At 40.9% G+C, this 15567-nt stretch overlaps 2 protein-coding genes across 2 annotated transcripts; both read right to left on the bottom strand.

The window, feature by feature from the left end:
* Window positions 1-269: 269 nt before the first annotated feature.
* Window positions 270-5496, bottom strand: LOC144062450 (spindlin-1-like). Its single transcript, XM_077583834.1, has 5 exons — window positions 5230-5496; window positions 4673-4718; window positions 4227-4474; window positions 2440-2673; window positions 270-1270 (listed from the first exon to the last, which is right to left on the bottom strand). The coding sequence occupies exons 2-5, from the start codon at window positions 4690-4692 to the stop codon at window positions 1065-1067; spliced, it is 708 nt and encodes a 235-aa protein (XP_077439960.1). The 5' UTR covers window positions 4693-4718; window positions 5230-5496; the 3' UTR covers window positions 270-1064.
* Window positions 5497-5720: 224 nt separating this feature from the next.
* Window positions 5721-8564, bottom strand: LOC144062755 (serine protease 57-like). Its single transcript, XM_077584441.1, has 5 exons — window positions 8528-8564; window positions 8297-8450; window positions 8054-8183; window positions 7699-7953; window positions 5721-6596 (listed from the first exon to the last, which is right to left on the bottom strand). The coding sequence occupies exons 1-5, from the start codon at window positions 8562-8564 to the stop codon at window positions 6420-6422; spliced, it is 753 nt and encodes a 250-aa protein (XP_077440567.1). The 3' UTR covers window positions 5721-6419.
* Window positions 8565-15567: the final 7003 nt, after the last annotated feature.

The following is a 15567-nucleotide window of genomic DNA, read 5'->3' as shown; positions in this document are numbered from 1 at the left end:
TAGAACCAGAGTTGGTGTGAGCTACCTGTTTATTGTTTGGATGAAATATTCACAACAATTTCACACAACTTGTACACATTAAATACTGAAAGTGCTGCAATGCAATGTGTTTTTTTTTTTTTTCAAACCATCATGCCTGTAAATGGAGCTTATTATTGGGCAGGTGGGGACTAATCTAAACATGTATACGTACAATAAAGTGCTCCCGACAATATCAACAGAGATTATACGACCACTGATGATTTTTAAAAATGTTTCCATACTGCATCTTTTTTTTTTTTTTTTTTTTTACTGCTAAACAAGCACCAGGACACACTTGACTGCAAGCTTGTTTACAAGTTGCCTATTGAAAAGACACAATAAGAAGCCTTCATACACGATGATCTCTTAAACGCAGGCGGGGAACCTTTTATCCATATTATTTATGCAACTGTTAATTACCATGTACTCGAAACATATGTTGATTAAGCATCTGAGGAGGTTGTATTTGTTTTTAGTATTTGGTTCCCCAAGCCCTGCTTTGAGATACGGTATTGGGAAGAAAAAAAAAGATGAGCCTGAAGGCACTTGATGATTTTTTTTTAGTTTTCTGTGAAGTCGTGTTATTGGTAAGCAAGCAAAAGTCATCCTTGCAGTACAAAGAATGCACTCTGGTTAAAAGGAGCAGATACCCTGCGATAAATGACACACTTTATAACAGCCAAATCGAGGCTAAACACCAAATGTCTTGTAAAGCACTTGTGCGATATTCCACTCATCCCGACTTTTAGGTTTAATTCCACAAATAATATTTTTTAAGTCCCTGTTCGTCCACTTAATGCCGATGTGGAGTTGGCTGTACCCCAACTTGGTGTCAGCAAACAGAAAAAAATGGCCTCGTAGACTTAGAAATGCGCAGACGGCGAGTAGAGCGGACGCTACAGTTGTGCTGTGCAAACATACAAAGAAAAAATAAGAGCGTACATGAATTGGAAAGCGTCGACTACTCTGCCATGGCTTTAAATAAGAGATTAGAAGGATGCGCGAGGGAGGCTTGAAGGATGTCTCTCTCTCTCTCTCTCCTTTTAGGTGGTTTTGACCAGATCATAGACGTGGATGTGAAAGTCATCGTCATATTTGATGTAGTAGACGGAGGGCTTGGCTGGGACCTGGTAGATGACCAGGCCGGTCCTCTTCACGCCTTTATCAGTCACGTACTCTACCTGTTTGCCCACCAGGCTCTCAGTCTCTTCCCCGGGTTTCCTGTCAGCGGGCAACAGGTGCTTGTTTTCTGAACAAAATAGAAAGGGGGAGAGAAGTTTCAATCTAAGTCTGCAGGGGATGTTGAAGTATGTGTCACTTTCTTTTATATACAATATATCAGAGATGGGAACAAAGTACAAATACTTTACTTGAATAGTTTTTCCAGTACTTTCCTGAGTTTTTTTTTTTCTTTTTTTAGAATACTACTTTTTACTTTTATTAGTTACAATTTAACACGAGCATCTGTACTTTTTACGTGATACATTTTCAAAACAAGGTCATTACTTTTGTTTTTAAATGCATGAAAACGATTAAAATACTTGACCTGGAAGAAAAAGCAGCCGTCATTGTATCCTGGCTCCGCCAATAATATGAAGCATTTCGCACGGTCCCGTACATCCCAGCTTGTGATTGGCTCTACGACACGTGATCACATGACTTGCAATTGGTTGGATTACAACAACCCGTAAATATGATGGCAAAGCGCGCCGCCACAACAGACATTTCAGTATGTACTTTTCTTTTAAGTTTTGCTTAAGTATTTTTACTAAAGATTTTTTTTACACAAGTAATTGTACTTTTACTCAAGTAAAGAATGTCAGTACTTTTCCCATCTCTGCAATATGTACAATGATACAAATACAAACATGCATGTGAGCTGCAGTTATTCTTTTTGTCCACTAGGGGTCGCACACATTCGGTATATTCTCTTCTTTTACACTTTTCCTCCTGGCTCACGCTAATGCTATGCAAGTTTGCGATAACATTGGTCAGTGTGGAACATTTTTGATTTGTACAAAAAAAAAATCCATGATAAAGTGAAAGCGCAAAACGTGAACGGTATTATGGCAAGGGACAACAGTACCTGTAGGTATAGTTACTTTCAAATTACTTTTTTTTAAAATCACTTACTCATGATAGCTAGCTGCCACCCTTTGCACAATTGAAATAAACATAACTTGAATGGATGGAGTGGTTTATCATTGACGTGTAGTATAGTGTCTCAATACTTTTGCCCAAAAAAAAAAAAAAAGAGTAGATATGCTTATTTGTGACTCATCTGGAATGCATATCAGATGGTGCAATTGTGGGTGGTTAAATAATGTGAAAATAATTAGTCATGACTCCTAACACTTTCCAATGGAGAGCCCGCAGACATATTTTGAAATTGGCCGTTCAGGATACGCTGTTACATACCCGCTTCGGGCAGAATCCTTAAGTCCCCGTCGGCGTAGTCGTCCCATAGTTGGTACATATAAAGAACCGGGTCCTTTTCATAGGTGATATAATACCAGTTGGTCATGATTGGCGCTCTGGAGAGCACCATCCCTCGCCACTCGTTCTTCTCGCCGTCCTCCTTTTCAAAGAGGTGCTCCACCGCTTTGCCCACCAGCTCTTCGGCCCCCGGCGGTATCTTGATCCTGTTGTTCACTGTGTACAAATATGCGCAGGATGAACAACCCCAAATTGAGGTATGGCCACGGTAATAATAACAGGAAGAATTCAAGCAGCGATGAACAAACAGGCCCTTGCATTCCTGAATCCGAAGAGAATCTTCGAAGTAATCAATCAACTTTGGTTTCAAGCTCCAGTCACATTTGACGCCGAAGGCAAAACAATTTAGTGTGGCCTATCTGTGGAGTAGCGTGGAGGCTTCTGATTCAGGCCCATTCTCTGGTCGGAGTTGATCAACTTCGCCCTGGAATTCGTCCAAACTTAGCCAACTTCCTGTTTAATTTCAGGCATGGGTCCTTGACGTTTACTTACTTACGTTTTTGGTTACGTGAGTGATTTTTGATCGGGGACCCCTAAAATACTGTACATACATTTTCATTAGTGATGCACCGAATATTCGGCCACCAAAAATATTTGGCCGAAAATGGCTATTTTTTGCCATTTTCGGCTGAAATAAAATTAAAGCCGAAAGAATATGGCCGAAATAGGATGTTTGTGGTGACGCAAGCAAGGGTTACTAACCCTAACACTGTTTGAATTAAACAGCGAACGCGGGGGTGAGTGTCCGCCTCGCTTCGCTGGCGTCTCCGTGAGTTTGTACCGGTCGGTCACAGCAGCTTCATTGCGCACACCGGAGGAGAGGGGCGTCGCTTGGTGTACATTTCAGCGGGTCGAAAAAAAGACAGAACTGCCGAGTACTGCAGTACAGGTGAGCCACTCTTTCTCCTGCGCCTTCCATTTTCTGTTTGATTAGTGCCCCTCGAACGCTCCCACTTTTTCACCGGCATCCCGGTGGCCCTGCTAAATACTTTAGCTAACGCTAGCACTATTGCTATCAACAGTTTTAAACACGGAAACACTTACCGGACGCTGTGTGTGACTTTGCAGTCCGTTCCCGAAGCCGATTGGCTGGTGCGCAAAAACGTTTTTGTTTTTTTAAAAATACGTTTTTAAACGTATTTACTTATTTTTAAACGTTGGTGAATGTGCGGATTTTAAGTGCGCCGCACCTTGTCCCGCCGCACGCATCTGTGCCCGCCCATGCAAACTACATTGATTATAAAGTGCAATCGCAATATTATAATTTTAATTAATTATAATAAATGCAATGCTAATAAAAAATTGGCCTAAATTTTTAGGGTGTTTCGGTTGCCAAACATTTTTCATTTTCGGCCCCAAATTTTCATTTTGGTGCACTCCTAATTTTCATCAGGACACTTGCATACAAAAATTGGAGACTTTGCAGGCATGAAGAGGCTGCAGAGATAAAAAATCATTATAATATCATTTCGACTTTTTTGTGTGTCATGTTATGATAGTAGACGTGCACGAAATTTTAGGCTAATCTGAGAAATGGGTGTCATTTTTTCTTCTTCTAAATCTAAAATTGGTGGTAATGAACGAGTGACTTGAGAGTTTGTGTTCTCTAAAATTTTCACTTGCAAAAATAAGTTATCAGGCATGTTCAGGGCCCCCAAAAAGGCAATTCATTCACCTTAACAACGACAAACATGTTTCCGTAGACGTACCCACACTTTCCGAGAGGACCTGCAGGTTGGACACGCGCTCGTCCTTGAACAGCTCGATGCCGTAGACGCAATCGAAGCCGTCGTACTTGACCATGAAGAGCGACGGGTTGACGCCGAGTCTGTCCAGCACGGTGCCCTTCCATTTGCTCTGGTTGCCCTTCTCGCGCCAGTTGTGTTGAATACGCACGCCCAGGATGCAGTTGGGGTCGGGACTCCCTGTGTCGCTCAGCTCCCCGCAGCTTCGCTTCCTGCCAAGTACAAGTGCGTTATTGCGCTTGGTGGGTGGAATCTGACATAGGCCATAAAAAGTACAGATGTTTGATATTGGAATACAGCCCTGAAGTAACTATTTTATTTATTTTTATTCACACTGTGCTGTACTATTTTGTTGTTACAAATTTAAAATGATACCAAACATAATTAAAATCGTCTTAGTATGAACATACCTGCCTCTTTTCTTTGACATGCCGTCACAAATTTGATGGTTACAGGCTAAAAGGAAAAGAGAACAATGTTTTAGTTAGTTGTCAAGCGGCAAACAGCATGTGAAACATTTCCCAAAACATCATTCCCGAGGCAAGTTGCGCCAAGGACAGACGTCATCCTAATGCGCGAAGATAGACAGCTCCCCTCAGCCAATGGCATCACGTTCCCGGGAACCACTTCCTGTGTATTTACGTCGTCTAAACTGCGTCGCCCGCAATGGAAGGGATTAAGTGCATGTGTGTGTGTATATGTATGTGGTGGTGACACCGTCTGGCACGGCTAACTAGCAGTTAGCTCACCGCTAAGTAACAGTTTGGAATTTAACAAGCCCTTGCTCGGTACACCAGCTGTGTCGAACGACAGCTAATGTTGGCAAAATGACACTGTCGTGCAAATGGAAAAAAAAAAAGTACGTCTCAAATGTGACTAGACGAAGGCTACAGAAGGCGCCGACGCACCTGTGCTGGCTTAAATCCAACATATAAGGTCATAGTTTGATTCTGTCGTGCCATTTTACCAGTTTCCCTCGCTTGTCCGAGCGCCACCTCAATGCAGACGTTCCAGGGAGGCAAGGGGGCGGCTACTGCTAGAAGCTACATCCGCCCCTCAGAAGTTCCACTGTCAGCCGAAAAGCACAGACTGACCGGACACCGACGAGCCTCACGTCTGCCCTCACCTGCACGCAGATTTCATATCGGTTCTGTTCGTCTGCCAAAGAAAACGTTGCTCCACACGGAGCCAGACTCGAGGAAATCTCGCGAAAGCTACGTGAAAAGCGAGAGATGCAGGGAAAGGACTTTGTCTCCCAGCATGCCGTTTGGTCGCCAACAGCGAGAGAGGACGTTGGCATGCGTGCAATGGAGGTTGGGAAATGTAGGCGGCAAGTTCGGCGGGCCACTTCATCTGTCAGGGTAGGTAGTATTTTGCATTTTGACGTAAGAACATTGGTGTAGGAGTCATTTTGTATGTATTTTCTCCACTAAAATGATGAGGGCACACTCATAAAAACATGAAATAGTCACATTTATTAGGAGAAAAAAATCATTATTGAATCATATTATTTGTGTTTGTAATCTTTCTTTAAAATGCTTTTAGGGTGTGTGTTTTATGTCTCTGACACTTATACACTCATAATTACAAGTTACCAAGTTATGAGAAGAATACCTCCCAAGTATTAAAATACTGTCATAATTATGAGAAGTTGCACATAAGTCACGATGTCATACTATCCCATATGTCAAATATACATTTATGTATACGTATATACAGTTTTAACATGCGGAAATTAGTGTGGTAGAATTTCTATATGTATAAGAGGCATCTGGTTCAAACCTTTAAAGTGTGCACCTGTTGATCATGTTAACCTTCAACATTTAATTGTCAATAATTGGAGTTGGAAAGGAAAGATCTTGTTTGTACTCAATACTTTTCTAATATCTATTTAATCCCAAGAAAATACATTAAGAAAAAAAGTCTTGTCTGAAATGACCAGTTGTTAAAGCAGGCATAAAAGGGAGAGGAAAATCAGAGAAACTGTTCTGAATTTTGAATTTTGTTTAGTCTTGGCATGCCTCAAACTGTATAATTGCCAATCTAAAGCATCCCTAAGAATACTACACATCAGAATCAGTGATTTTCAGACATAATTGATTTACATGCTTTATACAATTCAACACATTAGTTGTGTAACCGGACACGATGATGTTGTCACACAGTTACATTTTCATTTGGCGAATTGCTGTTCAAAACGCTGGCAATCCAGTCGGTGAAGGACGAAACGCGCGTGTATACGTCGGGGGTCCTGGGGTTCCCGCATTGTCTCCCGGAGAATGACACCACGCCTGCAGTCTCACCGTCGCAGATCAGCGGACCACCGGAATCACCCTGAACATGTCACATGTCATTATAAAATGAAGCAACAGCTTTCACTTTTTGTAGGTGTAAAAAGCAGGATTGCAGAGGATTTAACAATGAATTAAGCTTGAACAAAAACTAGGCTGAGCTTGAAATACTTCCTGTTTTCGCTCTTCTTTTTTCAATTTTACAGTGGAGTTAGAGCTAAAGTAACTGCAAGTGGTACAAAATTGATTTGTAAAATGGAACACAAAAATATCTGCTAAATAGTGGTACTGCGAACACGTGACCCGTGACGTAGGGGGTTAACTGTGTAGGTACAATTAAAATATTTTTTTAAATTTAAATTAATTCTTTATTATTATTATATTGTTTTTATATTATTATTGTGGAAATGCTGGGACTTTTATTATTATTATACTTATTATAGCATTGCATTCTCCTCACTTTTTGCCATGAAACAACTCCCACATAATACTTCCGATTAACTTGTCATCTTGGGAATATATCGTTGATTCCACATTACTTACAGTATTGGCACAATTTAATGTCAAGTATAAACCTTTCCCCATTCATTTTAAATGGGACTGACATTGTACTTTTTCTAAGTTCGACTTTCCTCACCCACTTCCATACATACAACATCTCATTGTTACCAGCTCTCTGATACTTCATTCCACTTTTCCATCTAACTGAATGGAGGGTACTTTGGGTACTTGCTTCAAAACTTTAAGCCTCTTGGGTTCAAGTGTTCTTTTTATTCTATTATCTTTCAACTACAATTAATACTTTGTAATTTTCACATAATTTATCTTTCAATTTATTTCATTAGCATTCAGCTATTAGCATTCAACCTTTAGCATTCCCTTTAGCATTCTGCTGAAATTGTACTTAATCTAGTATTTTTTTATATTATTTCTATTATATTTATTTCTTAAATTTATTTAAATTTAGTTTCATATAAAAAAATTTGGGGGTAGCATGTTTTTTTTATTTGCATCAGGCAATGGCCCGTAACCCATGCGATTTACGTGGGTTCATTCGAGTGTATTCACTTAATGCTGGTTATGAAAATCTGTCTGATAACTTTTGCTTTTGACATGGTCGTGGTTCCATGCGGTGGCGATCTTACCGAGCAGAAGCCCTGAAAGGTGCGCGACCCGGTGCCGCACACCATAGTCCTGGCGAGGGGGACCGCCCCCCATCGTTGGCGACAAGCGCGTTGCGACAGCAGGGTCACGTTGACCTCCTGAAGCGTGTTGGCCAAAGTGCCGTTATCGCCGATGTCGCCCCAGCCGGCCGTGACGCACCTGCTGCGTCTTCCCAGCCGCCCTCTTTTGGGAACGATCAGCTGCACTGTCTCAGTTAGTGTGGCATTGCCGTTGAGCTGAGAGGTCAAAGGTTAAATAGAGACAAAGGGTGATTCTAGCCATGTCTTTTTTCAGAAGCAAAAAAGGGGGAGTGATTTAACACATCTCTGTCCTCACCTTTAAGAGCATGATGTCATTTTCATGGCCGTCGTAGTCGGGATGCGGGATGTCTCTGGCGGCCGTGAACACCTGCTTGGTGGACTCGTTACCTGTCAGGGAATCTATTCCCAGCACCACTGTGAGTGCACTGTAAAAGCACACATTCAATGCAGATTTCATCCACAATTAAGGTTCTTAATGAACAACGTGATGAACAAAAAAAAATCAAAGTTACACAAACCCATTATGACGACTTCTTACCGGCGTAGCCTGCAGTGCGCTGCGGTGAGGACAAAGTCCTCTCGGACCAGCGAGCCGCCGCAGATGTGCTGTCCTCGAAACTGCAGCGAGGCCATGTACGGACGCGAGTGCGACGGCGCGTCTCTGCCACCCACAATGTGAGTGCTATCAGCTCCTGAAACCCCATGAAAACGCTCCTTTTATTATTGTTTAGCATTAAGCTTGCTTCAAAAAAAGATAAAAGTATCTGACCATTTAGAATGAAGAAGAGCAGAAGTATGATGGCCATGGTACTTGCTGGAATGCGCATCTTCCTCTTAGTCTCGTTCCTATTATCACGTGCACTAAATTGGGTTGCGGTGTGTTGTTGCTTCAGTACATTTGCCAACATGCCGGTGAAGGTTTTGAAAAGTCGACAAAGTTACAAAAATAGCAGGGTTGCAACATTTATTTAACCAAACCTCCAGAAACCTGTCAGCATTTAAAAAAAGAAAAAGAGTCATGTGGTAGACTTTTTAACTGTAATAATCTTTAGTGTATTGCAAGAAGAGGACGTATTGATTACAACTTATACTATTGAGCTGCCTCTTAGGATCAAATTGACTGTCTTTATTATGGTTCATTTGTCTTTATTTTCACGTAAGCTTAACATACAAGACCAAAACATTTACGTATAATAAATCTTATATCGTTTATTGTAATACAGAAAAAAATATTTATTGCTTGTGTTTGTTAAAAAAAGGATCTTGATAGTTGCATATTAAATCACAATGTCAATATTGAGGGATAAACATTAGATTATTTTTTACAAAATTGTTAAGACCTTCTCCTTACTATAAATGTTTAACTTTTTGTTAACTATGTGCAACTGGGTATATATATAAAAAATTTAATAAATAAAAAAACTTTAAAAACAAAAAAAAAGCATTGGTGATGATCCACATGCTGCTTCATCAAGTGTAAAGGCAGAGGCACAATTGGATCACTGGTATCTGGAAGTTGTCCTAAAAGTTCAAACCATGTAAACAGATTAATCTCATGAGACTTCAGCTCTTAGTGTTTTAGCAAACGACTCCCTCGCCAAGGTTATTTATTTTCTACTGCAGGATGGACCTAAAAAAATATATATTGTGTTTATTGAAGTGTTATAGGAAATTTTGCTGCAACAAACTCCAAATTGTACAATTTATGTGGTGTGTTTTTGTAGTAAGCTTTAGCAAGTTTCCATTTCAGCATATTTCCTCTTGCAGGGCACTGAGCTCAATGATGGCACAGCAACCAACGGTTTGTTTTGAAACCTATATCATGCAACACTTCTTGCATACAATTTGGCCCACGGGTATTTGGAATTGATGTTGTTTGAATTTGCCGTTATACACTGCAACACATTTGAATTAGAACCATCAAGGTCCCATTCCCGATTTACCTTTTTTTTTATATATATATATATAAAAAAATAATAAAAAATAAATAGGAATTACCTCTCCATCTATCCATTAAAAAAAAATCTAACATACTGGAGGTGTTTCTGGTGCTGATCCAAATCGAATTTATTCCACTATAACATTTGTGTGTATTACTTGTTTTGTAGCGAGTGATAGAGTACTATACTGTCCTGCAGAGGGCGACAGAGTAAGTGGCAATTTGTTCTTTTTTTTTTTTAAAGCAGTCTGTCATATTGCCGTTAGAGGGCGCTGATACGCCATTAATGACAGCCATGTATCTTCTCTGGCTTGAGACTTTAAAAGGATCATCTGTATCACAATTTGAAATCGTTTTGAGGTTGAAAGGGCCTATGAGTTTCACAACTTGTATTGCTACATGTTGCTCTTAGATCTATTACCATTTAAAATACAGCAGTACCTGAATATAGGGCCAGATTTCAAACGCTTATCAATCTTCCTTAACATTTATTACTCAGTTGGCTACCTTGACATGTTAGAATAGCAATTATAAGCATGTTAGTATTTGTTAAAGTCTCAATAAAAAATAAAAAAATCACAATACAGAATGATATGAAGAATTGTGTGCCTTAGTGTGAAAGTAAAATCCTTATCAATTTTACTATATGTTAGTTTACTAACTGTTAGCATGTTAGAATTTGATCACTTTATAAGTACAGTTCAGAAGTTCTTGTTCCAGATACTGTATAATATTTAATTTGGTAAGTATTCAGTATACTTTAATCCAATAGAAATGCTGTAATCCAACAAATGTACTGTAATCCAATAATAGTAAGGAAATAGAAAGCAGATTTGCTTGTTTTGTTTGAAAAATGTGTCTGAAAATATCTGATGAGGAAAGTAGTGCAATGCTGAGAATCGTGCCATTTTGACAAAACGCAGAGTTGGTCTGCTTTCGCTGGCATTGAGAAAGAACACACACAGTCGTGGAATAGCGGTTGATCAAAGTCCAGTGACTTTGGGGTTTGTCAGTGACTAACATCCATCGCTGGCGTCACTCGTGGCGCGTACATGAACAATTCAGAAGTTGAGAGCCAACCGCACTCAATACCTGGATTTGAGTTGGTGTCATGGAAATCTACTGCAACAGACGGCTGCACATGATCAGATAATAATGCCTTTGACTTAAAACAGGGTGAAGCAGCATTTGGCTCACTATTCAAGGCTATGTGCTGGCGTAATTGTAGTTTGACAGTAAGATGAGTTTCTGCGTCTCCCTTGAAGTTCAAACAAGGCCAATCGTTTTTATTTTATAGTACATCTTGCTCTTCTAATAGTATTTCCTGCACAAAGCCTCCCCTTTTCTTCTCATCCCCTTCCGACTCACACAGCGGTCATCACCAACCCCCCCCCCCATACCCCCCACCCGGTGTCTGGCGAGGTTGCAGGCATCCCGGGAATGCCCCGACGCGGGGTGCCGTTGGCCCGCGCCACACGAATTTCTTTCGACATACCATGGCAGCGCTTCGGGGGAAATATGGCGAGTGTGCCACTCTCCAGCGCCGTCTCAGGCCTTCAGACACCGTGGCTAACCCGCTAGGCGCTAGCGGAGCATCAGAACGCGGGTTCAGACAGGATTGCGGCCGGCAGTCGGGGAAATTTCCTCTGCAGGTGTTTGGCTGTGATGAATCCATTTGTTCGGGCTTTATGAAAGTGCGCTTTCAAGTCTGATTCTTGTGTCTGTTTGTTTGTTGACTTGTTAAAATGAGTGTGAAATGACAGTCGGACCGCTAGGCTTAACTTGAGATCCTTTGAGATCAAAATCATACCAGGACGGTGGAACATGTCCAATGTCCCCAGAGTGGTTCAATTTTCAGTTGTAGCCTACCACTCATATCATTTGAGCTATAACCTGTACAAATAAATTGTTTTTAAAAAAAAATATGAAAGAATGGACGTAAGAATAAACAACTGCGATCATGTAGTTGCACAAGTGTGCACACCTAACCCTAACCTGTGTTTATTAACAGTCAGCACACCTGCCACCATTTAAAGTACCTCTGTTTAATCTTTAAATACATTTTTTGCTGTTCCGGTAGGCTTTCTACCTCCATAACAAGAACAAATATCAAGCAAAGGTGTGTTTCTGTAAAAGGTGTTAATTTGAGTGTGAGTTTAAAAAAAAAAATTCAAAAGCAAAGTTCAAGACCATGACTTGAATCAGACATGATCTGGTATAATTTCTGTAATTTTGTAATTTTTTTTTAGATGTATCAGTATGAGTGTAAGAGGATTTGACTCATAAATGTATTACGGTGTATGCCCATAAATTTCATGTACAAAGTGCAGTTGTATACACGAGCAGGCTTATGCATTTTTTTTTCTTTCAATGAAAATATGTTAATCTATTATTGTATCAATGATGAAGTGAGTCAAAACATACAAAGAATAAGGGGTAGGACTTTCTTCTTTTAAATCTTTTATTTTTATGCTACTTGTTGTTCAACCAATAAACGTTCAATAAATAAACAGACAATAAATAACTTTACTGCTGAAAATGGCTCAATAAGTCAAGTATCCCTTTAAGTAACTCTGGCACGGTGTAAAATGGTTCACCAGAAAGTGTTAATTCAACTGTTTTGATTGTGAACCTATAAAAACCTGGAAGAACTGTTGAAATTCGTAGGAGTCGTCCTAACACTCAACTTTTTGCTGTGAACATTATCTCTACTACATTAACAAACTTGCAAACACAAAAATACAAGCACTTAACGCGACTGTTGTCGTCCTTCATCGTATTTCTTCTTCCGGGTTGGCAAACCATCTTAACTCTTTGACTGCCAAAAACGTTAAATAACGTTGAGTAAAATCCTACGGAGGAGCGTCAAAGACATTAAAAGACGTTTACCAAGTTTTTTAGTTTTTTTTTGGGAAACTGGTGGAGGAAAGCCTTGGCCAGCTGTGCTGAAAGTATCAAGCAGATCTAGTTAGTATAATGCCTATTTTTGGCCCCTAGATGGCAACGATGACTCTCTTTGGACAAGATTGGGTAGGCGTCAGTAGAAGAGGAAGCCATAATGGCGACCGGTTGCAAGCAGCTCACGCTTGAGCATTTTTTTCAAAGACGAAAAGCATCGACCAATGCTAAAGAGCACATTGATGACGACGATGATGATGATGGTGACTCCGAGGTTGACCTCGAAGTTGGAAGCGTTGACGCGGCGGCTATGATCACGTCATAAAGCCTCACCGGCTAGCGATGCTAACGCCGGAAAACGCGGAGCACAACCGAGCACGCTCAGGCGGGCGTTCAATCGGACGACGAAGAGTGCCCCGAGTCCAATGCACATTCATCGGCGGAGTGGGTACAGTCTGATCACGGAGAAGACACTGGTTATGGACTACGATGCCACCATGAATGGAGTGGATAAGATGGATCAACCACCCGGTATAGGAACTGAAGGACATGAGGAAGCCAGACGTAACACCACCGTAACGTCACCGTATCATGATCCTGAGAGTAGACTTGATGGCAACATGGCCAAACACACACTGCAGTATATACTTGCTATTCCCCGGAAAAAAAAGCCAGCAAAAAAGTATAGCGTCTGCAATCGCAGTGAAACTAATCTGTTGTGCAAATCCTGCTGCGTCTCCTTGCACGCAGGGGAGTGTTACAAAAAGAAAAACTGTATTTGAAACATCCACACAATTGTAAATAATACCACGGTTGCACACATTTGTAAATAGTTTGCGAAATTGTTTTGTCAAATTGTTACACTGTTGAATGTAAATAAACGTATTTTGCTATCAAAAAACACTTTTTCATTGTTGGTGGTAGTGTTTTACAGAAGTAAAGCACTATTTAGGTGTTTGTGGCATCATTCATGGGAAAAAAAAGGTGTCAAATTCTCTAGAGTGCATGAAATAATATTGTTTCATAAAAAGCTTGTTTTCTCCTTTTTTTGTTTCAAAACAAAGCATTTGGGTGAAACTAACCATTTTCTATTGTTGATTACTGAAAAACGGAATTAGCTAGAAACAATTTTTCTGATGAAAGATGAGAGTTCAATCTTTCATTTGGTAGTATGTGTGTTTCCATAGTCCAAACACAACATTTTCAGTGGACCTTGAAAGATCAGTCAAAATGCTTAAATCGGCTGGCACTGACGGGTATCCCTTTTCTGAAAACGTCTGGCAGTCAAAGAGTTAAACATCCACTGAGCAGCAAATCTAACTTGTGCAAGTCACGATACTGAGATAAAGCGTACATTAGTTCTTTGAGCTCCTCTCATTACAGTAGTTGTCAGTAACAGTGGCAACACAAGATGGCGGCCTTCTGCCTTCAGCCAATTGTGCGTCCATGTTCTTACATACATCTGTGCCTTAGGCCCACTTTACAATGAGAAAATGGATGGAATGATTTTATTTTCTTCCGTTCCGTGTCAAAGAAACAAGGATTATCTCTTTAAAATGACTCTCCAATCACTTAGCTTTGTTTTTTTCCTATGCTAATCTGATTAGCCGCTAGCTGTAATGCCAGAGACCCAAAGTGCCACGACATCATCTCTGCGACGCATCTTCAGCCTAAATTTGCGAGGGATGACGGCCAGCTCCCGTTTGCTTAATAAAAGTGTTACTAAGTTACTAATGCTAGCGCAGACGCGCATGAACTGTATGTGTAAGGCAACCTCGCGTACACCCCGGCCCATCAGCCGCTCTTTGGTCGGTCCATTCAGCAGTATAAGTCGGGCTGTTTTTGTAACAAAACAAGGCCTAATCCTAAATTCAGGCAGTCGTGAATGTGCCTCAACAAATGGCAGACAAATGAGAAGGATTAGCCGGGGCCCGTGAAAGAGTGAAAGGTTTGCCATTGATCTACGGTGGTCCTTTTCTCTTTCAGGGCCACTCGGTCTGAAAACCCCGCTGGGTAAGAGCATACAGGGCCACTCCAGAGCCCCCTAGGCCACCGAGAGACACACAACAGTCACAATTAGTCTCAGGAGCTGTAATGGCAATTCAATAAGCGCTTTAAAAAAAAAAAAAAATCGTGCCTGGCCCGTCCGTCTTCCCCCTCCCGTTGCTCCCCCCCATTTTCGTCTACATACATAAGATTGGTATTATGAGCGCTGTTTGAGGGGCAGCGTGTTTTTTTTTTTTTTTTCCTTCTTTCTTTCCCACCCACCACAGTTCTTTTCAGCCGCTGGGAGAGAAAATGACCACACAGGGTTTCAAAGGTTCCAGAGGCTACACGTTGTTGTCACTTTGCGGCAGCGTGACTTGTGACCTCCGTGGACTGCGGGGCGTCCTCTTCTATTACGACTTTAGAACACATTTGGAAGATTTCAAACGGCCCCTTCTTTTTTCTTTTTTTTTTAATGAGATGAAATGTGCTGCACTTTGCAGATGTTTCCACTGATCTCCCTTGACACTTCAAGTCTGATCAAACACAGCCCAGACACTCGTGTTTTTCACATCGTCTTCCCGATGTCCTTTCCATCCTTTCGCCCTTCTCCTTTTGGGACCTTCCATGTTGATTTTGCGCCTCCCTCAATGCTGTGCACTTTTGATCAGGGCCTGTTCTTCTCCAAGCAATGATTATAATGACAGCCCACCCTTTTGGTATTGGATGACACTTTGACACTGATGAGTAGGCCAGTCTACCAAGACTCTGTTTTAGTGTTCAGTGCCAGTATGTCACATAAGAGGATGCACCTGCTCGTTCGCTTCCCTTGCAAACATACACAGTCCAACGCCTTAAACAGGGATTCTGCCAATCATTAAAAAGGATTGAAAGTCATTAAATTGATTTGGCGGAATTTAAGGCCTTACATAGCATTTAAAAAGCATCGAATGCAATGTCTGGAGGCATTAAAAACTTAAATACAA

This window comes from Vanacampus margaritifer, chromosome 13, assembly GCF_051991255.1.
Source record: "Vanacampus margaritifer isolate UIUO_Vmar chromosome 13, RoL_Vmar_1.0, whole genome shotgun sequence".
Classification (NCBI taxonomy): Eukaryota; Metazoa; Chordata; class Actinopteri; order Syngnathiformes; family Syngnathidae; genus Vanacampus; species Vanacampus margaritifer.
Note: the sequence above shows the minus strand (reverse complement) of the source record. Positions and strands in the feature narration are given on the sequence as shown.

Bases quoted from the DNA above. Each gene is read 5' to 3' on its own strand.
- LOC144062450 (XM_077583834.1), bottom strand. From the start codon at position 4,692: ATGTCAAAGAAAAGAGGCAG. The intron at 4,475-4,672 runs GTATGTTCATAC...TGTACTTGGCAG, and splicing joins ATGTCAAAGAAAAGAGGCAG to GAAGCGAAGCTGCGGGGAGC. The intron at 1,271-2,439 runs GTATGTAACAGC...TATTTTGTTCAG, and splicing joins AAGGATTCTGCCCGAAGCGG to AAAACAAGCACCTGTTGCCC.
- LOC144062755 (XM_077584441.1), bottom strand. From the start codon at position 8,564: ATGGCCATCATACTTCTGCTCTTCTTCATTCTAAATG. The intron at 8,184-8,296 runs GTAAGAAGTCGT...GTGCTTTTACAG, and splicing joins GCGCACTGCAGGCTACGCCG to TGCACTCACAGTGGTGCTGG. The intron at 6,597-7,698 runs GTAAGATCGCCA...TGACATGTTCAG, and splicing joins CCTTTCAGGGCTTCTGCTCG to GGTGATTCCGGTGGTCCGCT.